The 23,080-nt window shown below is 60.8% G+C and overlaps 3 protein-coding genes across 4 annotated transcripts; 1 reads left to right on the forward strand and 2 right to left on the reverse strand.

Annotated features, from left to right (window-relative positions):
• Window positions 1–713: 713 nt before the first annotated feature.
• Window positions 714–7,518, reverse strand: LOC138098741 (death-associated protein kinase 2-like). 2 transcript variants are annotated; one of them, XM_068995483.1, is made up of 14 exons: window positions 7,459–7,518; window positions 7,180–7,337; window positions 4,941–5,011; window positions 4,299–4,402; window positions 3,630–3,851; window positions 3,150–3,288; window positions 2,864–2,993; window positions 2,633–2,681; window positions 2,481–2,507; window positions 2,208–2,360; window positions 1,651–1,696; window positions 1,476–1,565; window positions 1,218–1,301; window positions 714–880 (listed from the first exon to the last, which is right to left on the reverse strand). In XM_068995483.1, the coding sequence occupies exons 3-14, from the start codon at window positions 5,007–5,009 to the stop codon at window positions 800–802; spliced, it is 1,194 nt and encodes a 397-aa protein (XP_068851584.1). In that variant the 5' UTR covers window positions 5,010–5,011; window positions 7,180–7,337; window positions 7,459–7,518; the 3' UTR covers window positions 714–799. The 2 variants fall into 2 exon arrangements, with proteins under 2 accessions (XP_068851584.1, XP_068851585.1); XM_068995484.1 differs by lacking the exon at window positions 4,941–5,011 and having other exon boundaries at window positions 7,180–7,485.
• Window positions 7,519–8,293: 775 nt separating this feature from the next.
• On the forward strand, window positions 8,294–13,091 carry SH2D2A (SH2 domain containing 2A). The gene is made up of 8 exons (XM_068995485.1): window positions 8,294–8,406; window positions 9,610–9,761; window positions 9,932–10,107; window positions 10,224–10,313; window positions 10,402–10,573; window positions 10,811–10,954; window positions 11,090–11,605; window positions 12,102–13,091. Exons 2-8 carry the CDS (start codon window positions 9,618–9,620, stop codon window positions 12,222–12,224), a joined length of 1,365 nt encoding a protein of 454 aa, XP_068851586.1. The 5' UTR covers window positions 8,294–8,406; window positions 9,610–9,617; the 3' UTR covers window positions 12,225–13,091.
• A 1,134-nt stretch (window positions 13,092–14,225) lies between these two features.
• PRCC (proline rich mitotic checkpoint control factor) lies at window positions 14,226–21,446 on the reverse strand. Its single transcript, XM_068995482.1, has 7 exons — window positions 20,740–21,446; window positions 18,609–18,656; window positions 17,624–18,202; window positions 16,817–16,912; window positions 15,560–15,703; window positions 15,171–15,236; window positions 14,226–14,681 (listed from the first exon to the last, which is right to left on the reverse strand). The coding sequence occupies exons 1-7, from the start codon at window positions 21,187–21,189 to the stop codon at window positions 14,595–14,597; spliced, it is 1,470 nt and encodes a 489-aa protein (XP_068851583.1). The 5' UTR covers window positions 21,190–21,446; the 3' UTR covers window positions 14,226–14,594.
• Between the last annotated feature and the right edge of the window lie 1,634 nt (window positions 21,447–23,080).

Raw genomic sequence — 23,080 nt, forward strand, 5'->3', positions numbered from 1 at the left:
CGTCCCACCTCGGGCGCTGCTGCCCCGTGTCGGGTCCCGCTCGCCGTGTCCGGCCGGTAGCCGGGGAACGCCGGGATAGGGGGGGCCCCCACGGACCCTGCCCGGACCCTGCGGCCCCTTCACTTTTGTTTTCGGCTGCCGCACACAAAATATTTAGCCTGACAACTGTCAGGGCCAGGGCCAGGGCATGTTTGGGAAATAGAGAGGGGGAAAACAGGGCGGCCCCCCCGCGCCGGAGCGGGTGGGAAGGAAGAGCTGCCTCCTGCCTCAGTTTCCCCAGCCAGAGCAGAAGGATCCAAGTTGCTCTGGCAAGGGGACGCCAGGAAAGCAGCCAGCAGCCCATGGAGACCCCCCGGAGCAGCACAGAAGGGACGGCTTAAGGGTCACTCTGCCTCACGGGGTGAATCTGGGGTGCCAGGACCCCGCGGCTCCGGGGTCCCCACAGAGCAGCAGCCCTGCAGTGAGGGAGGAAGCTGCGGGCACTCAGCACCTGCCTGGCTGTGACGAGCCGCCCTTAAGGGGAAAGAGAAGCAGGAGAAGCAGAAGAGGATAGAGGAAGAGGTGACATCTATTTTTCTCATTAGGACAAAGCAGGGAGGAGCGTCCCAGCCCCGGGGCAGCGCGAGCTCCACTGCAGCAAAGCCTGGGGGCAGGAGCGGGGTCCTGATGCCCCAGGGACCCTCCAACACCATGGAACTGGGAGCACTGGGGCTGGACAGTGCTCCCGCCCCCTCGGATGCGGCGATGAGGGGACCCCCAAGGCTCCTCTCGCGGGGGTCCTGTCTTTTTTTGGAGGAGCTCAGGAGCAGCTGCTTCTCCGCCGGCGCAGCAGGGCGGTGTGGGGGCTCCTCTCCTCCTCTTGGTCGCTCTCACAGCAGCGCTGGGGGCACAGGGGGGCTGCAGGGCACGCACAGCGCTTCCCCCGGAGAGAGAGCCCCCCCAGAGGGCACCCCAGGTGGCGACAGCCCTCATCGCAGAGCCACTGCACAGCACCCCACCCTATCCGATGCCCCCATCTCTGGCCAAGCCCCCCACCACATTTCCCTCATCCCATCCCAGCAACAGGGGGGTCCCACTCTCTGCCTCTCCTGCCCAAAATAGGGGGCCTGCAGCATAGAGGGTGCTGCCATAGCGGGAAACTGAGACAGACTCCCCAAATCCTTCTCCCCCCTCCCCAGCCCGTGCTGGGTGGGGTCTGGGGGCTGCTGGGGGCTCACCAGCTCCTCGTCCTCCTTCCCGAGGTCGCAGAGCAGCCGCGTGCGGCACAGCCGGTTGCAGGCGGACACTGTGTTGTAGGAGAGCTGGGGGACAGGAGGGGAGGGGGTCCGAGGTGGGGGGTCCCTCCCCAGCTCTTACCCCCCCCACCACAGCACTACAACCATCCCTGAGATGGAGCCAGCCTTGGGATGGAGCCCAGCCTGAGCTCCCCAGGGCACTCAGGGGTGAGGGGACCCCACAACCGGGCACCCGTTCACCTTCCACTTCCTCCGAGCGTTGAACTTGCGGAAGTTTCTCATGTTGATGGAGGAACGGCTCCGGTTCAGCGCCTGCTTCCTGCTCAGGGGCTGCGGGGGCAAGGACACGGCACTGGCACCGTGTCCCCACCCTCTCCCAGGGGTCCGGCACCCATCCCCTGCCTGTGCCTCTCACCTTGATCCAGGGGTGGACCAGGCACTCGGCTGCTGTCATGCGCTGCCTGCGGCACAAAGGAGGAGGTGGGGTAGGGGGGTCCCTGCCCCACACATCCACCATGGGGATGGGGAGATGGGGATGATGCTGGTGGGGACAGAGAAGGGAACCAGATGGACGTGGAGATGATGGGGATGGAGATGTGGAAGAGATGAAGATGGAAATAGAGATGGGATGGAGATAAGGATGGGATGGAGATGGAGATGGAGATGGAGATGGAGATGGAGGTGGAGATGGAGATGGAGATGGAGATGGAGGTGGAGGTGGAGGTGGAGATGGAGATGGAGATGGAGATGGAGGTGGAGGTGGAGATGGAAAGAGAGATGGGGATGATGGAGGTGGGGGTGGGGATGAAGATAAGGTTGGAGACAGGATAGGATGGAGATGGGGATGGGGGTGATGATGATGGGGATGGAGGTGATGACGATGGGGATGGGGATGTTGAAGGTGGAGATAACAGAGGTGGAGATGGGGGCAGAGATGGGAGGGAGATGGAAGGGACAGGGATGGGGCCTCACTCTGGCTCCTTCACCAGCAGCTGGCGGATGAAGTCTTTGGCCATCTCAGAGGTCTGGCTGAAGCAGCGCTCCTCAAACTCGTAGGCGCCAGCCACAACGTTGGAGAGGGTCTCAGCATCCGTCTCACCCTGGAAGGGGGACAGGCCACTGAGCCTGTGGGGACACAACAGAGCCACTGAGTGCCAGCACAGCACCAGCTCGGCCACCCCAGCACCCATAGTGTCCCTGTGCCTCAGTTTCCCCCAGCCACAGGGAGCACCGCCCCAAACTCACAGAATGTACGTGATGACTCCGATGCTCCTGAAAGTCAGAGGTGGGGGTCAGGCGCTGCCCTCCCTGGGCCCCCCCCCATGCCTTGTGGCACCCAGGGGGGCCCCTCCCCACCCACCAGCTCAGCCTGTTGCCCCCAGGTCCTGACTCCTCACCACATGTCGGTCGCGAGGCTCAGCGGCTCATAATTAATCACTTCGGGAGCTGGGGGCAAACACAGAGCCAGGGTGGCACATCAGAGGAACATCCTGCCACCTCCCTCCCTGCATGCCTGAGGGTCCCGCCACCACCCCAGGGGTCCCCTTGCTGTGGCCCCCCAGAGCAGCCCAGCTGCACCCCCAGAGCAGAGCTGTGCAGGGACCCCCCGGGATGTGCCAGCCCTGTACCGATGTACTGGGGGGTCCCACAGAGGCTCCTGAAGGTGATGCCATCCTCCAGCTGCTGCGCCAGCCCGAAGTCGATGATCTTGATCCAGGGCTTGGGGACGTCCTTCTCCTGCAGCATGATGTTCTCGGGCTGTGGGAACAGGGCCGGGCACAGCGGGGTGATGGAGGGGTGGCGAGGGGTGCAGCAGCACCCTGGGAAGCTGGCAAGGATGGGAGCAGGGCTCTGGAGATGCCTGGCAGCCCCTGGATCCTCAGGGAGCGAGGATGGGGGGGTCCCTGTGGGCACCTTGAGGTCGAAGTGGGCGATGAGGCGAGCATGCAGGTATTCCACCCCACACAGGATCTGCGCCAGGAACTCGATGGCCTCCTCCTCTGACAGCATCTCCTTCTCCGCAATGAAGTCAAAGAGTTCCCCACCGCTGATCCTGCACAGGGTGGGGACAGGGGAGCTCGGCCACCTCCAACACGTGGCGTGAAAAGGGGGTTCCCCTTGCCGCAGCCAGGAGAAAGGGGGAAAAGGGGAAAAAAGGGAGGGAAAGGGGGAGAAAAAGGGGGGGGGAAGGGGGAAAAAAAGGGGTAAAAGGGGAGGAAAGGGGGGAAAAGGGAGAAAAATGGGGCGGAAGGGGGAAAAGCAGGGGGAAAAGGGGTGAAATGGGGAATAAGGGAGGAATAAAGGGGGGAAAAGGGGAGGGAAAGAGGGGAAAAAGGAGAAAAAAGGTGGGGGGGAAGGGGGAAAAAGGGGAATAAAGAGGGAAATAAAACTCACAGCTCCAGGACGAGCACCACCTCGGCTCTGCTGGCGAAGAGGTCGTGGAGCCGCATGATGTTGGGGTGATTGAGCTGGCGGAGGATGGCGACCTCCCTCTCCACCTGCGCCCGCTCCAGCCCCAGGCGGCTGCCCCAGCACCGTCGCGTCTTCACAAACTTGGCGGCGTAGAAGGTGCCGGTGCTGCGCTCGCGGCAGAGCCTCACCACGCCGAAGTGGCCGCTGCAGCGAGAGCTGGGCTGGGGCACTGCTGGGCTGACCCCAGGCCGGGGGAAGAACCCAGAAATCCGGGCACCTCTGGGGCTCTGGTGGAGCTGGGATCCCTGCCTGCACCCCACTTTTACCCTGCCTGGAGCCCTGCCTGCACTGTGTTCACCTGCCTGCAGCCTGCTCACCCACGGTGGATCCCACTCACCTGCCCAGATCCCACTCACCTGCCCGGATCCCACTCACCTGCCCGGATCCCTGCTCACCTGCCCGGATTCCATTCACCTGCCCGGATTCCATTCACCTGCCCGGATCCCATTCACCTGCCCAGATCCCTGCTCACCTGCCCGGATCCCTGCTCACCTGTCCGAATTCCCACTCACCTGCCCGAATTCCCACTCACCTGCCCAGATCCTACTCAGCTGCCTGAATTCCCACTCACCTGCCCGGATCCCTGCTCACCTGCCCAGCTTCTCCAGCAGCTCATACATGTCCTCCACGTTGCCCGGGCTTGGGCTGGCTGCCAGGCCCTCACTCCCCGCATCCTCCCTGGGCTCAGCCACATCCTGTGGGGCAGCACCAGGACCTGGCTCAGCCCCCCGCCAGGGCACGGTGACGTGCCAGACCTGGGGGTGCAGGGACCGCCATCCCCTGGAGAACCAGAAACCCCCAGCACGCCTGGGGGTGCAGGGACCCCCACCCCAGGGAGCACCACGACCCCCCAGCACACTCGAAGGGCAACTCCCAGGTGCCTGGTACTGCAACCGAGCTCAGGCCCTGCCCAGTTCTTCCAGTTCACACTGAATTCCTTCAGCACGTGGAAGCTTGGAGACTTTCACCCCTTGACCAGGACCTGCAGGAGCTGCTCAGGGGGCTTGGAAATGGGGCAGGGGCAGGAAGAGAGGGGGTGACAGCAGCCTCCCTGTCCCTCACTGTGCTAGGGGTGCAAAATGCAGAGAAAACACAACATTTGGGGTTTCTTTTAAAGAAGTGAATTAAGAGCAGATGAAAGCACCACGGTGAGCTCGGCCATGAGAGCCCTGCCCAGTCACTCCCAGCCCCCTGGCAGTGCCCCCCACACACACACCCACGGCCGTGGCTCACCTGGGTGCTGCCAGGGGCACCCCTCGGCCCCCCCCCAGCCGGGACCCCCGCCTGGCCACCCTCGGCCATCCCTGCAAAGACAAGAAGGCCCAGGGTGAGGGGGTGCAGTGGGTCTGCATGGCACGTCCTGGCAGCGGGGGGACAACGGGAGTGGCTTCCGCGAGACGCTGCCAGAAGCCTCCCCCATGTCCAAGAGAGCCAATGCCACTGGCTCTGGGCTGGACCTGCCGCTGGCCAAGGCCGAGCCCAGCGGTGACGGCGGCAGCGCCTTGGGAGAACAGAGTTAAGAAGGGAAAAAAGCGATTGCGCAGAATCAGCTGCGGGCAGAGAAGAGCAATGTGTGAGAGCAACAGCTCTGCAGAGACCAAGGTCAGGGAGGAAGGAGGGCCATGAGAGGCTCTGGAGACTCCCCCGCAGCCCGTGGGGGTCCCTGGGGAGCAGAGACCCCCCTGTAGCCCTGCAGGAGCCCCCAGCCCGGCAGGGGATGCCCGAAGGGGGCTGTGACCACCGGGAAGCCCCCACTGGAGCAGTTCCTGAGGCACTGAGCCTGGAGAAGGGCCCCAGCCTGGAGCAGCTGGGGCAGAGCTGCAGCCCATGGGAAGGACCCCCGTGGGAGAAGTCCCGTGGGAGAAGTGTCTCCCGTGGAAGGCAGGGGCTCCAGGGCAGAGCAGGGCAAGGACTCCAACTGCTCTCACTGAGCAGCAGCAGAAACAACTTGTGCTGAGCTGCCCGGGACCCCCATTCCCGTCTCCCTGCGCCACTGGAGGGAGGAGGGAGAGCCCAGGAAGGAGGGAGGGCTGGTGGGAAAGATGTTTGTAAGGTTTGTTTTACTTTTCATTATCCTGCTCTGATTTGATTGGTAATAAATGCAATTAATTTCCTCGAGCTGAGTCTGTTCTGCCCATGAGGTTAATGGGTGAGCGACCCCTCCCTGCCCTCATCCGCACCCAGGAGCCTTTTGTTCTATTCCCCGTGCCCTGTGCAGGGGAGGAGGGCAGTGACAGAGCGGCACCTGGCATCCAGCCCCCGCCGTGGGGAGAGGGGCTTTGGAGGGGACAGGCGCCTGCCTACACCCGGCAGAGCCCCCCCGATCGCTGCGCTGAGGTGGGGACGTGTCTCACACCCGGCAGCTCCAAACCACAAACCAGCCTTTCTCGGCTCACTCAGAGCAGCTCAACGCCGAGACCCACCCCCCCCCCCCCCCCGTGCCTCAGTTTCCCCATCTGTACAATGGGGTGATGCTCCAGAACAGGAGCAGAGAACGCGGGATATTGCTCCGAGCCCCGGGTTTGGGGCCACCTCCGTGACCCCGGTTGTGTGTCCCCAGGAGTAGAAGGTTTCCTGGGCTGCGGGTCCGAGGCCAGCAGGAGAGAGATGAGGGTGGCAAAATTGGGCCCTTCCCCAGGAAAACCCAGGGGCGTTCTGGAGGGGGCTGACAGCCCCTGAGGATGAAGGCACACCACAGGACGCAGCCTGGCAGTGAGTTCCCGGCCCCACCGGGCTGTGCTGCACCACTGCCTGCCCCAAACAGGGGCTGGAACCCTTTCCATCCCCCCACCGGGGCCCTAAAGGACACTCAGCGGTCCCCAAGCCCAGTTCCCCCTCAGTCTCTCCCACTCCCAGCCCAGCTGTGGCCCCTTACCCTCCCCGAGCCTTCCTCCACATCCAGCAGCGCTTCTTCCTCGCTCCCCAGCCAGCCAGCACAGGGGACAGTCACTGCCCACTCTGGCTGCCCTCTGGGCCCCCGGCTTGGTGGGGGCACCCGGCCAGGCACCGCTGGCCCCTGGCACGGCGCGGCACTGGCCGGTCCCCGGGCGGGGACGTGCACGGGGGCGGCTGCAGCTGGAGCCGGGCCAGCATCCCCGGGCATGTGACGAGTCCGTGGGGGGACAGTGCGTCTGTTTGTCCCCTGGGCATGGACACAAGCAGCTGATTCCCCCACGCCTTGCCAGACACCCCCTTGCACTGTGCTGCTTTTGCAGGGAGGGAAACTGAGGCACGGGTGGCCCCCGGTGGCAACCGCTGAGCTCCTGGGCAGGGCTGGACCCGCGGGGGCTGCGGGGGGCAGAGTTTCCTGTCCCACCATGTCCTGCAGTCACTCATCGGGAAAACCAAGCCTGCCAGAAAATGAGCTCCCAGGTCGGCATCCAACTTCCAAAAAGCCCCGTTGGACCCCAAAACCCCCCCAGCCAAGAGAGCCCCCGAGCCCGGCATGTCCTGGGGACCTGGGACCCCTCACCTCCAGCTCCAGCCTTCCTCCAGCACCCCGGCAGCGCCAGGCTGTGCCTCACAGTGGCGGCATCCCCGGGGAGCTGGGGCAGGGTTTGGCCACAGCGGCTCAGGACAAGAAAAGCTCTTTGCGTTCCTCCTGCCGCGGGCTCTTGATAACACCCCCAGCTGTGAAGAGGAGCCAAAAAAAGGCCTTTTAGGAACAGTTCCTGGTGGTTCCAGCCTCAGCTCCTTGAGGAGTGGCCGGGGCACTCCGGGATGAGCCGCTGGCAGACGATGTCCCTCTCACCGGCGCTCCCCCCTTGCGATGTGCCGGTGAGGGCTGCAAACAGGAAACCTGGCTGACACCGCGAGGGGAAACGTGTGAGGCTGTGAAGGTTTTGGGGAGGGACGGGTTTCTTAAGGTGGAGAGAGCCGGGGCTGGCGCCGCTCCGAGTGCCGGGGGCTGCTGGGGGGCACCGGGCGCCGTCCCCGCCCCGGGGTTCGCGGAGCCGCTGCACGGCGCATCCATCCCCATCCCGGAGCGACGGATGAGCCGGACCCAGCCCGAAATCCTTGCGCTAATCCCCAGTCCCTGCAAGCTCTGGGGCGCAGCCGGGCTGGCACCGCTCTGGCCGTGGGTCCAGCCGGAGCCTGGCACCACCCGGGCGGGAGCGGCAGCGGGCACACGGCAGAGCCGCAGCGTTGGCAGCTCGGCTGCTGCTCCCCGCAGCGGCGTCCGCAGCGCTGATGCCCCAGGACAGCCCAGGAATGTGCCTGGCTCTGGCACCCAGAGTCGGAGGAAGAGGCATGGTGCTGGATTCCACCATGCCAGGACTGAATCCTGGCTCACGAATCCTGGCACCACCAATCCCGCTGTCCCCACCGAGCTCTGCTGTCCCCGTGCCCAGCGGTGCCAGGTCCCGGCATGAGGACAGGAGGGACAAAGACACCTTTGCAGGCTCGGATGTGCCAGTGGGCAGGTGGTCAGAGTCCCCTCCTCGCCACAGCCCAGCCAGCTGCCGGTGGCACCTGGATGTCACCCCAGGGCCACCATGCCATCTTCCTGTGACGTCTCCCCATCACATGAAGGTTCTTGCAGCTTCGGTTGCTGCTTCCTGCCTGTCGCAGGCAGCAGAGGCAGGAGCACAAGCAGGGCAGCGGTGCTGCCCCACCCTGCCTGTCCCCCTGCCCGTCCCCCTGCCCACTGCGTCGCCTCCGGCCACCGGCACCCAGGGCCCCACGTGGCCGAGCAGAGGTAGGAGCGTGGGCTGCGGGTTGGGGCTGTGGCTGGATTTGCAGCAAGGCCCAGGAGTGATCCCTGAGCAGGGGCTGCAGGATGGGGCAGCACCAGGTGGTGCAGGGACGTTCCCCCTGCCCAAAGGCAGGACAAAGGGCACGGTGATGGGGTGAAGAGGGAGGGAGTGGGGTCCCCTACCCACACCAACCCTTCAAGCCAGATCTTACACCCTTCCAAAGGGGGAAGTCCAGCCCGGAAATGTCTTGCAGAGCAAAGCTTTCAGCCCATTTCAAGTCTGCTCTGACTTGTTCCCACCTCAGGAGTGCAGGGTTTCAGAGACACACCCTGCCCCAGGGAGCAAATCCCCCCGAGCTGCCCCACCGAGGCCGAGGTGCTGGGATGGGGGAGTAGGGATGGGCCCACCACCCCTGCCCAGGACCCCCACCCAGCTGGGGGATGCACAGCGAGCTGGGGATAGTGGCATTGTCCCCAGCTGCCTGGCCATGCCTGGGCAGGACCTGACCCAAATTCTCCTCCCCAGCACTCCCCGAGTTGGGTTACTGCAGTTTGGAATGTTTTGTTTCTCTTCCTCACCTTCCCCTGCCTGCCAGGGCGCAGGGCCAGGCTGGGCACTGCCGTGGGTTAAAGGTGGAGTTGGGGTGCCTTTCCTGGTGGCTCCCCTTGCTCTCAGACAAGCCTCGACCCACTCCTCTGACTCAGCTTTGCCTCCCAGATCCAACCAGCCCCAGCATCTTCCACCCCCTCAAGCATCTGCTGGGGATTAGCATTGTTTTGCTGGGTGTTGGCAGCTTGGGGTCGAGCTCAAGGTCCCTTGGGAGCTGCTCAGCCTCTCCCTCCCCTTCCCAGGGCTGACCTGACACCCCGGGGACTTCAGAGGGGCTGGAGGATTCTCATGCTTTCCCCTCAGCTCCTCCCCACCCACAGCACTGTCCCCAGGGCTTTTCTCCTCTGGGGTCCCAAGGTCACTGTCCCTTCCCATCGTGCAGACCCAGGGTGGTCTCCCTGGGGGGGGATCAGGGTGATGAGCCTGAGCTTGGGGAGCACAAGGGGAAGGTGATGCTCACCCAGGTTGTTGGTGAGAGCAGGGCCTTTGGGGGGTGTCTTGGAGCCCCCAGACTCCCCAGTGCCCTACAGGCAGTGAGGGGCCACAAAGGAGGCCTCCCTGCCCCTGAGCCTTTTTCTCCCCATTTCCTGGGACAGGGGACCCCATGGATGACGACCATCCCCTCTTCATCACCTTCAAGCCCTTCGGTGAGGACAACACAGCCAGAGCCAAGCCAGCACCCAACACAACCCCCATCCAGCCCCTGGGGGCAGAGCAGTCCCCGGGACACCACAACAGACGTGGCAGGGTAGGACATGGGGACATGAGGGCGGACATGAGCCCAGCTCACCATCCCAGTGCCCCCACGCTCTCAGGGGCCGTGTCCTCACTGGCTGCACTGGGAGCCCCGTGCAGGGAGCAGAACATCCCTGGGGCACGTCCTCACCTGAGCCCCCAGTGCTGTCCCCTTCCCTCCAGGTCCCTCCAGGCTTCTGGTCACTTCCGCCAGCCCAGTCCCTGCCTGAGGGGGACCCGCGGCCAGAGCAGGTGGCCCTGCGTGCCCGGACGAGGCTGTGGTTTGAGCAGACACAAGCCCAGAGGCTGGGGCCCAAGGGGGAGCTCCCAACGTGGTTCCACGGCTTCATCAGCCGGAGGTGAGCGAGGGGGAGGCCAAGGCGGGGAACAGGGTCAGTGTCCCCACCCCTGGGAGCTGGATCCCCGGATCACACGAAGAGGATGAGGTCGAACGGCTCAGTGTCCCTTCCCACAGGGAAGCAGAAGAGCTGCTGCAGAATCAGCCCCTGGGCTGCTTCCTGGTCCGCTTCAGCGAGAGCACCGTCGGCTTCGTCCTCTCCTACAGGTGAGGGACCCAGCCCTGCCCGAGGGAGGGGCCGACGAGCTCGGTCCCCTCCCGCCCGCTGTGCCCATGCCACCCTCTCTCCCGCCAGGGGCAGGGATCGCTGCCGGCACTTTGTCCTGGACCAGCTGCCGGACGGGCGATACGTGGTCCTGGGGGAGCGCAGCGCCCACGCCGAGCTGGCCGAGCTGCTGCAGCACTACGCCACGGCCCCCGTCACGCCGTACCACGAGTTCCTCACCGTGCCCCTGCCGTGTGGATGGGTGAGGTCCCGGCCCCCGAGAGCCCCTGCAGCCCTGGAGTCATTCCGGCTGCGCGGACAGGGTGATTTTCCCAAGCTGGGGAATAAAGCCAAGGGAAGTCCAAGCATCACGAAAGCTGGGGTTGGAACCGCAGCCACGCTGGGGCTACCAGGAGCAAGGAGCCAGCCCGCGGCCAGCACCCGGCTGGGTCTGCCCTGACCGCGCACCCATCCCGACACCTCTCTGCTCTCCCTGCAGAAAGACGAGCCCCGAGGACGGGCGCAGCCCTCAGCTGGCAGCGATGCTGCACATTCCCCACTGAGCGAAGCACCAGCAAAGCTCCCGGACTACAACCCAATGTCCCTGGAGCTCCCCAGAGCCGAGGGCGGCTCCGGCAGGGAGGTAATGGGGGAGAGGGAATGGAGGCACCTTCCCAGGGACGGGAGCCGCAGGCGGCACGGGGCGGGGGGACGCAGTCACAGCCACCACGGACCCGCTTCCAGCCCTCACCTCCAGCCTGTCCCACCTCTCCCCCAGGCTCCCGGTGCTCCGCCGTCGCTCCCTGCTAAGACCAGCGCCCGGGGCGCGGCTCAGGGGCCGCACAGCCCCTCCAGCAGCGCGGCAGCGCCCGAGGCTGCCTATGCCCAGGTGCACAGAGCAGCCGCCCGCCCCGAGCCCCCCGAGGCCAAGTACCAGCAGCTCTTGTGTTTCCACGTCTACGCCGAGCCCCGCGAGGACATCGCCCCCAGCCCCCCCGAGCCCGAGGAGCCCGGCCCCGAGGAACCCATCCCCTTCTATGCCATGGCCCGGGGCTGGAGCCGCCGCGCCGGCCCCGAGGAGAACATCTACTCCGAGGTGGCACTGGCCCGGCAGGATCCGCCCGCTCGGCTCCCCGTGGCACCCCAAAACGCCTTCTCCACGCTGCCCCTCAAACCCCGGCCCCACCGCCGGCTCTTCCGCAGCGTTTCCAGCCAGGACTGCAAGAGGAGGCAGCTGTCGGCAGCGCCCAGCACGGACAGGAAGGACCGAGGAGCTTCCAGCACGGGCACAGAGGTGGGTCCCCAAGGCAGGTCATCACCCTAGAGCTCAGCCCCAACACGAGTGAGGCCTCCCGGAGCCTGGGGGATCAGGGTTTGCTCCACACCAGGAGCACAGGGAGAAGCATGGAAATCTGGAATGGTTCAAGTTGGAAAGAAGCCCATCCCCTCCCACCCCCTGCCATGGGCAGGAACACCTTCCACTAGCCCAGGGTGCTCCAAGCCCTGTTCAGCCTGACCTCGGGACATTTCCAGGGATCCAGGGGCAGCCACAGCTGCTCTGGGCACCCTGTGCCAGGGCCTGCTCATCCTCCCAGGGAAGAAATCCCTCCCAGTATCCCATCTGACCCTGCCCTCTGGCAGTGGGAAGCCATTCCCCCTCATCTGTCACTCCAGGCCCTTGCAAAAACTGGGTCCACGGCCTGAGCCAAGCCAAGGGCTGGGAGAGTGAAAGAACAACTTTGTGCTATTTCCTGGCTCTCAAATCCACCTTCTCCCTGAAAATTCCCCAGGTCATTCTGAACCCTGCCCTGGAGCTGGATGACCCCGTGTACAGCCGGAGCACACACAGGGAGCAGCAAACCACGGCCATGGCCGAGAACGTGTACGAGCAGCTGCCTGGGGACTGTCCCTAAGCACCCACACAGGTGGGCCCAGGACAAGACCTGGCTCCCAGGCAGGAGGAACTTCAGCCTCCCTCTCACTGAAGGAAGCCCTCAGCCCTGCGAGGAGAGGTCCAAAGCTGCTGTTGGCCCCAGCCAGCGATGCTGATCTGCTCCGTGGGAAGCCCCTGCTCTTCCTGCTTCCCAGCCCGGAGCAGGGGGAAGCAGGGTTACCTTACCCATGAACACATTCCAGGAGACTTCTGTTAATAAAATGAGGGCAAAAAAGGCTGTTACAGGAAAAACAGGGATGAGTTCGGCACAGTTGGTGCATGCAGTTGTTGGACATTAAATTGGCCAGAAACTGGAGTGATGCTGCAGGCAGGGCTACGCTGAACCTCCCCAGCCTGCAGCCCACGCTCCAAGCCCTGCCTGCTTCCTCAGCCACAGAACTTGGGATGACACCAGTGTTCCCAGGGCTGCCCCGTGGAGCACAAACCCCGGCTGGAACAACCCCGAGCCACGGTGGTGCAGGGCAGTGTTGGTGGTGCAGGGCAGTGTTGGTGGTGCTGCCACCTCAACAGGAGCAGGGAGCCAGGATGGCCAAAGCCCCGGCTCGGAGGGAAAAGAGAGGGCTGGGGAATTGTAGCTGTTTTGTCTCCAGGAAAAATCACTTCTGACTTTTCACAAACCTGAATTTTGTTATTTTTAGAAGGCTGAAAGCAGAGCACGAGCCCTTGGAACTCCTTTTGGTGCTAAACCTGAGCCATCAGCCCAGCGGGAAGTGGGAAGGGGAACCTGGGAGCTCCAGCCCCCACACAGGCTGTGCTCCACACCGCAAACTCCCCGGGCCAAGAGGGTACCTGGATGAGGATCCGAGCCCCTTGTGATGGAAACGGGGCTGGGTGGGTTCATTTAAAAATAAATCCCTTTACCAAATCTCTTCTGGGAGGATTTCACTGTACATACAAGATATGAATAAATTACTCAACAGTAACTTTATTCTGATCATTCAAATACTCAAAACGGGCTCTGCAAAGTACTAAACATCCAGGGAACTAAACTAAAAATGAGATTAGTTTAAAATGTTCTAAGAAAAGACTTCAGTCATGGGGGTTTGCTTGTTTTTAAGAGGTAACATGGGAGAAAAACCACCTCTTGGGAGTTTTTCTTATCAGAATAACAAATATTGGCCATTTGAGCTGTGGTTACAACAAATAAAACCTGGAGTGGTGGGAATATAAACTAAATAACCAGGCCAGCTCTCTGCTCATTTCGGCATCACTTGCTTTGGTGAACAACTAAGTGATGCCACAGAGATTTGGATCCATGGATTGGGCCAGCAGAGCTGCACAGGATTTGCAGTCACATCACCTTGATGGAATTCCTTAAATAAAAAAAAAGGTTTAATTTGAAGAAGTTAGGGCTGGGCAGTCTCCTCTTCCCAGCCAGGAGAGTAAAGTCAACACTTAATTGAAACAGAACTGATACAAACAAGCTGGAAAATAAAAAGTACAGTTGGCAGCTCTCCTCTGTGTCTGCCCAGAGGAAACTGCCGCGCTCACTCCCAGCCAGCCGCACGTGGGACACTGGGACACTCAGTTTGATCAGTCTGGGAACAGCCTGGGGCACGACAGTAGGTCTTGGGTTGGGGGAGGAGGAAAGAGGGGGAAAAAGGAAGGACAATGTACATGCACACACGGCTCAGGGTATCCCAAAGCCCTGAGTGTGCCAGGCAGGAGAACCTCCCCTCCACGTGCAGCGCTTCCCCTGGCACAGGCTCCGACCTGCACAGGGGTGTCCTCTCAGCTCGGCTCAGGCTGTGGAGCCCTGAGCAAAAACACCAACTTAGAAACCAGGATATCAAAACCATCGGCATGAGAGGAGTGCTGGAGAGGCCCGGACACGAGGAAGCAGCTGTGAGGACATCTTAAAGGCAAGGACAAAATAAAAATTCCAAAGCCAGGCTTGATCTTGGAACTCACCGTGTTCTAGAAAGGAAAATGACACTCTCAATTCACAGCAAGTCCAAGAGAGGATCAAAGTGGGAATTGGGAGTTTATTGAGCCTCTGCTGAAGGGTCTGGCGTCAGGAGGAACAGCCTGCTCCCTCAGGACAGGAGCTGGAGCCTCACACCCAGCACGTTCCCTGCGGTGCCTTGGGACCGTCCTTGGCTGATCGGAACCTTCCACGTTATCGTTTACAAGGAGGGAGGGGAGGGATTACAGGTGGAGTTTCAGGACCGGCTTGCAATGACCCTTCTTCCTGCCAGGCCAGGGAGCGCAGTGTCCTCCCTCCCGCCGAGCAGCCCCGTCCTGGGGGCCTGGCTGACCTCCCGGAGGCCAGGAGACACCGGACACAGCAGGTCACCCGGGACGCCAGCCAAAAAGCAGGACAGATGTGTCAGAATCCGTATTTGGCTTGAGTCTGCCGTCTGCTGAGCTTGTTTTCAGACCATGTGTTTTTCAGTTCCAGTTCCCTCTCCTTGGCCTGCAGAGATGGAGAGGATGCTGTTACCCTCCGTGTTTCAGTGACTCAGCAGCATTCCGGCCTCCTCCGGCCCCGCTCATGCAGATTACGGAGCCCTTCAGCCAGAAGCCTCGTTACAGGAGTTAGCACAATCATCCTGACAGAGGCCTGGATTAATTGGGATGCACAGGCATTTCATTCATGCTGCAAAGCAGCTTCTCGTGGGGATGGGCTCGCCAACCCTGGGGCAGAATCCAGCACAGGATCCCAGAGCCTCGGAACATGCAGGAAGGGCAAAGCAAAGCCGAAAGCTCAGGACTGGGACCCCCTCAGGGCCAGGATTCACCTCTGGCCCCACCGGGTCTCACTGGGACTCGGGGGGTTCTCGGGGACAGTTGCTGGTCCCCAGCTGCTGGAGGAGCAGCTCCACCAGCCCAGCCTCGTGTTGCCAAGCATCAAACCCTGCAGTTCTGCCTGGGTCAGCTCCTACACCACAGGGAGGCCACTCACCTGATGGATCAGGTACGTGATCTGGTGTTTTCTCCTTTGCTGTCCTGTGGGCTGATCTCCTTTTTTCTAGAAAGCAGAAAGAGGTGAAGTGTTCAGCCTGGAGAGATGCTTCCCTGGACAGCAAACCAAGACAAGGGCCTGCACGCAGTCATCCCAAGCAGCATTTGTTCCCTATTAAACCGCAGATTCCTTTGGCTGAAGCACTTCCTGGCTGGCCCTCCCCACCCACATGTCATCTTCTGGGGAGCTCTGCTGGTCTCCCACAGGTCATTATTTACCAGGTCCCTGTTCCCTCCCTGGTGACTGCCCAGCACCCACCACAGCTCCAGATGGGGCTGATGTGGGCACTGAGCAGAGGCTCCAACCCCAGCCTTCACCCTCCACCCCACCTTGCTGAATGACTTCATGGTCTTCTCCTCTGTCAAGGATTTGGTCAGCCACTGCTGGGCCCCGCTCAGCTGGTCGTCACCTTTGATGTCCACAAAGTTGATCTCTTCCCTCCCACGATTCCGCTTGCCTTGCAGACGCTTGAACTGAAGGAAGAACAGAACAGCTGGAACTACACCAAACACTGACCTGACTCAAGGCACAGCAACAGTTTTCCAGCCAGAGTTATGATCTTTCAGAGAATTTTGTTTTGCTGTACATCAGAGTATCTAAAACTACTTAGCATGAAGGTTATAATCTCATTTTCCTACAGCATTTACTCCTGCTTCCAGATTTGATCAGGAGACCTTTGGAGTCCCAAGTCTCTCATTTTAAGAGCCACAGAAAAACCTCAAGTTTTGCTGCCAACACATTCACCTGGTCTGTACCAGCCACAGTGTGGCCACAGGACCAGGGCAGTGCCCATCCCCTGTGCTGGCACTGCTGAGGCACCTCCAGTCCTGGGGTCAGTTTGGGGCCCCTCATGACGAGAAAGAGATTGAGGAGCTGGAGTGTGTCCAGAGAAGCAAACAGAGCTGGGGAAGGAGCTGGAGCACGAGGGGAGGCTCAGGGGGGCCCTTCTGGCTCTCCACAACTCCCTGACAGGAGGGTGCAGCCAGTGAGGGGTCAGGCTCTGCTCCCAGGGAACAAGGGACAGGAGAAGAGAAAATGGCCTCAAGTGGTGCCAGGGAAGGATTAGGCTGGATAGAGGGAATTCCTACACCCAGAGGGTTGTCCAGTCCTGGCACAGGCTGCCCAGGGCAGTGGTGAAGTCCCCATCCCCAGAGGGATTTAAAAGCCGTGTGGATGTGGCACTTGGGGACATGGTTTAGTGGTGGCCTTGGCAGTGCTGGGGAATGATTGCACTTGATGGTCTTGGAGGCCTTTTCCAACCTCAGCAACTGATTCCATTCTATCCTATCCTATCCTATCCTATCCTATCCTATCCTATCCTATCCTATCCTATCCTATCCTATCCTATCCTATCCTATCCTTATCAGGCCTGCAGACCCAGCTGGAGCAGGATCCCAGCAGACTGTGGGAAGGACTCCACACATGTCCACAACACAGGACGAGACCCCCCCAGAAAAACCACCCAGTCCACGCCACGGGAAACACAGGACGTGCTGGGGGGCAGGGCCGTGGCTGCCAAGGGGCTCCTGTGTTCTGGCAGAGCTCAGAGCCAAATTCCACAGGGGGACAGACAATGAAGTGCCAACCGCTTCGTCGTCGATGAAGGAGGAGTCGGTGCTCATCTCCTGCGGTGGGGCCTGGGCTGGTTCCACCTCTGGGTAGTACCCGCTGCTGTAGTAATCCTGGCAGGGAAAGGGAAACCAGCTGGTCACGAGAGCAATCCTGGAGCATCACTGAGCCATGGACCTGTCCCGTGGGCCAATTCCATCAGAGGGACAAACCAACAAATGCTTTGAGGGACTTTTCACAAGGCTCTGGAGTGACAGGACAGGGGGAATGGCTTCCCACTGCCAGAGGGAAGGATTAGATGGGATATTGGGAAGGAATTCCTCCCTGTGAGGGTGGTGAGGCCCTGGCACAGGTTGCCCAGAGAAGCTGTGGCTGCCCCTGGATCCCTGGAAGTGTTCCAGGCCAGGTTGGACAGGGCTTGGAGCAGCCTGGGATACTGAAGGGGCTGGAACTGGATGGGCTTTAAGGTCCCTTCCAACCCAAACCAGTCTGTGATTCTATGAATTATTAGAAACAACCTGGGCTCAGATACGAGCTCCAGTGAGCCCTGACTCTGCACCCTCACATCCAGGGCATTTTCACAGGAGTGCACCTGTCAAACATCTGTCCAGCAAAGAACATCTGGAGCTCTCATGCCATAGGAATATCCACTTGTGCCCAGTGCTGTGGCTCCCTGTCCTGGGTATCTTGGGCTGGATTCCCTGCCCCATGTCCCAAGTAGCTCTAAAGGGCTGGATTCCCAGGAGCACCCAGTAACTACCTTGAGCCCCTCGCTCAAGTACCTGTCCAGAGCCCCTCACTCCACCTCCGGCCAGTGAACCCACCTGGTAGTAGCTCCCGGGCTCGCCGTAGGCGGGGGGGAACTGGCCATAGGGGTGGCTGCCGTAGTCCTCGCCGGGTTTGGGTGCCCAGCTGTGCTGAACTCCGCTGGAGCCCGCGCCCGTCTTGAACTCCAGAGGGGCGTTAGCGGCCGCGTCCTGGAACTGGGGCTCCGGCTCTGTCCCGGGCGGAGGGTCCTCCGACCCCCCCGTGCCGGGGTACAGGTAGGGCTCGGCACCCGCGGCACTGGGCTCGCTCCTGTCGGACAAGGAGAAGTAGTTCTCTGGCTGCACCTCCTCGTCGCTGTCCTCCTCCTCCTGGGTGATCTGTTTGGTTACCTGCAGCGCCGCGCTCTTGGCCGCGGCTTTGATCGCCGACGGGGACGGAGTTGTGGGCACGGCCGGCTTGGGCACGGGTTTGGCTTTGGAGGAAGAGCTTGGGGCCTTGGCAGGCTTGGAGTCGGAAGCGTTTTCTCCTGCTTTCCTCGAGAAGGCGTAGGGCAGGAGTAACCGATTGGTCTCTTTCACTGTCATGTTTTTGGGCTGAGGAAGCAAAGCGGACAAGCCGGAGCCCTCGCTGCGTCCCTGGTGAGGCCCATGCAGGACAAACGCACCACAGAAAGAAAAGAGTGAGATTATTCACTTTTCCTGACTTCCTGACAATCATCCCCCCCAGTTCTAACACCACCTGTGGGTTTCCCGCTGCTTGGCCACTCTGAACACACTGCACAAAAGGCCAAGGGGATTTGGAAGGGAAATGGGGTACTTGCAAATATCTGCCCAATTCCCAAATTAATGCCTCTTTTGCCAAGATTCAAATTGGTGAAATTGCCCAAAAAAAAGGACTTGAAAACCCACAGGATTTCAGGAATATCCCTATAGCCACGAGGTGATCAGAGTGGATGATTTACGCAAGTGGAAGCCCAAGACTGGTCACAGTACAACACTTTTTCCCGTGACAATTGTTTAACTGAGTGCCCTTGTTACCTACCTGAAGAGTATTCTTCTTCTTTGCTGGTTCATCTTCCTCTGAATCTGACTGAGAGAGAAAACCAGAGCTCAGCACAACCTGAGATGGTAAACTAAAGAAGTTGTGTTAATAAATCCCAGGAAAATAAACCCAAAGAGATGGAAGAACTCCAGGTGCACAGCAGCAGGTCAGGGCTCTCCTTCAGAGGGACAGACAGCAACAGAGTTACTGGAGGGGAAGCACAAACCACACAAAAGGTGTAAACTTCCCTGCAGGGATACAGAGAATTGTTCCCAATAATGCCGGAATTGCCAAATATCCAGTTAAAATTCAAGTGGAAAGCCTGGTTGGCAACAGCAAAGGCCCTAAGTATCCTTATAATTTCATGGCTCCTCAGAGAACTTGGAAGAGGCAACAAGGATTGAGGGCTTGTGCCAGTTTACCTCCAACCCATAAACCAGGGAAAGACAAGGAATGTGTGTAAACAAAGAGAGCTGGGAGTGACCTTAAACCCACGTGTTGGTTTGGGAGAGAGGACACACTGCAGCTGCCCTGGAGCATCTCCAGGGGATGAACTACAGCGATGGGAGGGATTTTAAGGAGAAAGAGGGAACAACTGAGGACGTCAGTCACAGGTCAGGGGACCTCCAGGAATCCCAAGTGGGAACTGCTCAGAGCAGCTCCAGTTTAAGGTACTTTTTGTCCCTTCAACATTCACTTGCTCAACACCAACAACATGCAGGATGTGTGGTCAGAGCCCACCCAGCAGAGCACGGAGAGGGGTAAAGCAGGAACAAATCCCTGTTCGCTCCAGCTGCCTGGAATCACACCACACTGCTGCAAGGAGGTAGGTGAAAAGTGGCTGTGATGGGCTGGGATATCCCTCACCTCTCTGTCCCAAAGGCTGAACCTCCAGAGCTCCGGCTCTGGAATCTGCCAGACTGGGATGGTCACCGGGAGCAGGGTGGTTCAGGAAGGGATGGGGAACCTGTGTCCTTCCCCCCTCTTCCCCTGACCCCCCCAGACTCTTCCAGCAAAGCGACAGCACTGACTTCCTCTGGGCTCCCCCAAAGTGCTGCCAGGCCACTGTTAATGGACACTGTTTACAAATCTTTCCTCGAGCCACCTGTCCCCATGGAAATGACCCCAAGCTTCCAGTTCAGCTCTTCCTACAGCCACAGGCACTCCTGTCACGCCAAAACCAGCGACATGATTGTCACCTCCACATGACAACAGGCCAGGCTGGGGTGACCTGGTCTCGTGGAAGGTGTCCCTGCCTGTGGGCAGTGTGGAACAGGATGAGTTTTAAGGGTCTCTTCCAACCCAAACCACTCCAGGATTCCAAGTGCTGGTTTAAATGAGATATTAGGAAGAAATTCTTCTGTGAGGGTGCTGAGGCCTGGCACAGGCTGCCCAGAGAAGCTGTGGCTGCCCCATCCCTGGAAGTGTCCCAGGCCAGGTTGGACAGGGCTTGGACCAACCTGGGACAGTGAAAGGTGTCCCTGCCCGTGGCAGGGAAGTGGAACAAGATGAGTTCTAAGGTCCCTTCCAACCCACATAGAATCCACGATTCTATGACAGTGCTGTCCCAGAGGAAATGAGCAGTGGGGAGAGGATGAAACCTGCTCAGTGGGGATCCCGAGTTAAAAACCAGGGGGACAGGGACCTGCCTTTCCCTGCTCTCACTGTCTGGGTTCACAAGCCCTGCAAGGCACAGTAAACACACACACACACGAAAAAAAACCCAACACAAAATGAGAGGGAAATGGTCACCTATAAGTTTGGATGATGCCTGAAGCCTTTAGATAAACAAGCAATAAATTGCCCAAAAAATCTATCACCTGCACAGCAAACAAAAGACTTTTTCGGGCTACAACGCCCTGCAGCTCCACATCATCAACTCGTTAACTCCACGAATAAAGAACGGTGCAGATAATCTGGGTTTGGCTGCATTATGATTATAAATAAGGTTTCTATATCAGTTTAATTCTGCAAAGCGCTTTAGGATTAGGGCAGGCAGCCAGGACAAATCTCCCCGTGGATGACACAACAATAGATCCCGGTACCTCGGTGTGAGGGAACGAGGGAAGAGACCCGCGGGGGGAGGTTTCACCCCCGAAGGGCTCGAGCAGGGGGTTTGTTCCATACTCACATCCCCCTTGTGCAGCTCGGGCGCCGCGATCCGCACCGGCTCCGTCCTCTTCTTTGGCTTGGGGAGGCCCAAACCCGCCCCGGGGGAGGCAGCGGGGGGCGGGCTGAGGGGGGAGGCGGCGGTGGCCGCATTCCTGGGGGGCGGCAGGAGGAGCCCCCTCGGCCGGGGGGGCTCCGCGGCCCCGTCCCCGCTGGCGGCCTGCTCCGGGGGACTCTCGGCTCCGGCCTGCCCCGGCGGGGCGCTGCCGAAGCCGCTCACGGCGGGCGGGGGGCCCATGAGGAACGCCGGGGGCACGGCGGGGGCTCTGGGCGGGGGCAGCGCGGCGAAAAGCCCCCGGGACGAGGGCTGCTCGGCTGCGGCCGGGGGAGAATCGGCGGCTTCCTCCTCCTCGCCCGCAGGCTCCTCCGCATCGCTGTCCTCCTCGCTGCTAGCGTAGGCCACGAGGGACATGGCCCCAGGGAGGGCGGCCCTTCGCGGGCAGCAGCCGCTACGCGAGGCCGGGGATCCACCCTCCGCGCTAGGCCGCACCGCCGCCGCGCCTTCAGCGCCCGCAGCGGGGAGGAAGGGGCGGGCGGGGGCGAGGCTACGCCGCCATGGCGGCCCCTCCCCGTGCGGCGGCGGGGCCGCGGAGCGAGGCGAGGCGACGGCGGCGGCTCCGCGCTCCCGGTAATGGCTGCCGGCAGCGCCCCGCTGCCCGCGCTGCAGCGACGCCGGACTACAACTCCCGGCGTGCCGCGCGAGCAGCGACGCGCCCGCCTCCCGATGTGCCCCGCCGCGAGGCACCACGGGAAATGTAGTCTGTGGTGCCACGCGGTGGGACCCCCGGGCGGGACCGGGACAAGGCCCGGGCACAGGGGGGATGCGGGAAGGCCCCGGGGGACGGGACGGAACGGGACGGGTATGGGGATAAGAATGAGGAAGAAGACGAGGATGAGGAGGCGGGAGGGCCCAACCCACCCGCGCCAGGCCACTCGATTCATTGCCAAACCGAGCCCTGAGCTGGGACTGAGGCTCCCGGTGTGTCCCCGGCACCCGGTGCGGCGTCGCTGTGGAATACAGACCGGGAGTCTGCGGGGGCTCTCCCTGCCTTCCATCCTTTCATCCCGGGGTAGTTTGGGGTAGGATCAGTGCTGTGAGCCCCAGCGGAAGCTGCTGGACTGGGATGCAGGAGGCCTGGCCAGGACCTGGTTTATCCCTCCGGCGCTTTGCTGATTTTCGGTTTGACGCCTTTGACCTCCTTCTGGGTCGTTCTGGCCTTAATAAGCAGTGAGCTGGGCTCGAATTTGGGTCCCCAACACCCAGGGAAGCGATTTGCAGAGCTGCTGTGAAGTACCGGCACAAGTAATTAAAGCAAAATTGAGATAAATGAGGAGCGTATCCCGAACCCTCTGTCATTTGGAACGGTGTGAAATCCAGCCAACGTGCCCCGTCCCACCCCTCCTGGCCTGTTCTGGAGGGCTGAGGAGTGTTAAAAATACAGTATTAAAAATAGGCATTGAGGCCTTGGGGAGCGGGAGGGACAGGCACGGGAGGATTCCAGGAGCTGGGACACACGAGTTAGGTTTTCCCCCACTCCTTACACGGCTGTGACCTGGGAGGGCAAAGCCAAGCGATCCCAGCACAAGGACACTCAGGAGGAGGACGAGGAGAAGGAAGGTGTCCCTGTGGCCACGGAACTGGTCTGGCTCTCAGAAAGTCCCGCCTGTATCAGCCTCTCTTCAGCAACCCCTTTCCCTGAGAATGTGGGTTCCATATCCACCAGAAACAGCAAGACTTTGTCTTTGCTGTCACACACATGAGTGCGGCCACTTGAAGAGCGAACCCCCATCACAGGGGCTGAACCCCAGAGCATTTCAAAGCCCTCTCACAGCTCCACCAAACCGCTCTACAAATCCAAAGGAAACCAGAATGGAGACGGGGATTTTTGTGGATCAGGCCCACTGTTGCTGTCACTTCCCCAGCAAAACAGAGTCATAGTTTGGGCTGGAAGTGAACATAAAGATCGTCCTGGGGATTGGTTGGGATCTTCCTGGCAGATTTTTTTCTCTCCCTCCTAAGTGTCTGGGTTTTTAAATTTTTAGGATTTAGGTAAGGGAAAGGGGTGATGCCCTGAGAAGCACAGAGTGGTTCAACCACCCCAAGCTCTAATACAAGGCAGCCCTCATCCTCTGCCAAGGAAAATCAACAAGGACTCTGGCAGGGAGAGGAGGGACTCAGTTTAAACAAGGTCTGGCTCTTGCTGTGCAGAAGGAGGGAGGAATCCTTGTTTCCCTCGGCCTTTGTCCATTTTTCCATTGCAGGTGGAGATTCCTTGAGACTGGTCTCACCCTGAGGCAGCAGG

This window comes from Aphelocoma coerulescens, chromosome 25 (genome assembly GCF_041296385.1).
Source record: "Aphelocoma coerulescens isolate FSJ_1873_10779 chromosome 25, UR_Acoe_1.0, whole genome shotgun sequence".
NCBI lineage: Eukaryota > Metazoa > Chordata > Aves > Passeriformes > Corvidae > Aphelocoma > Aphelocoma coerulescens.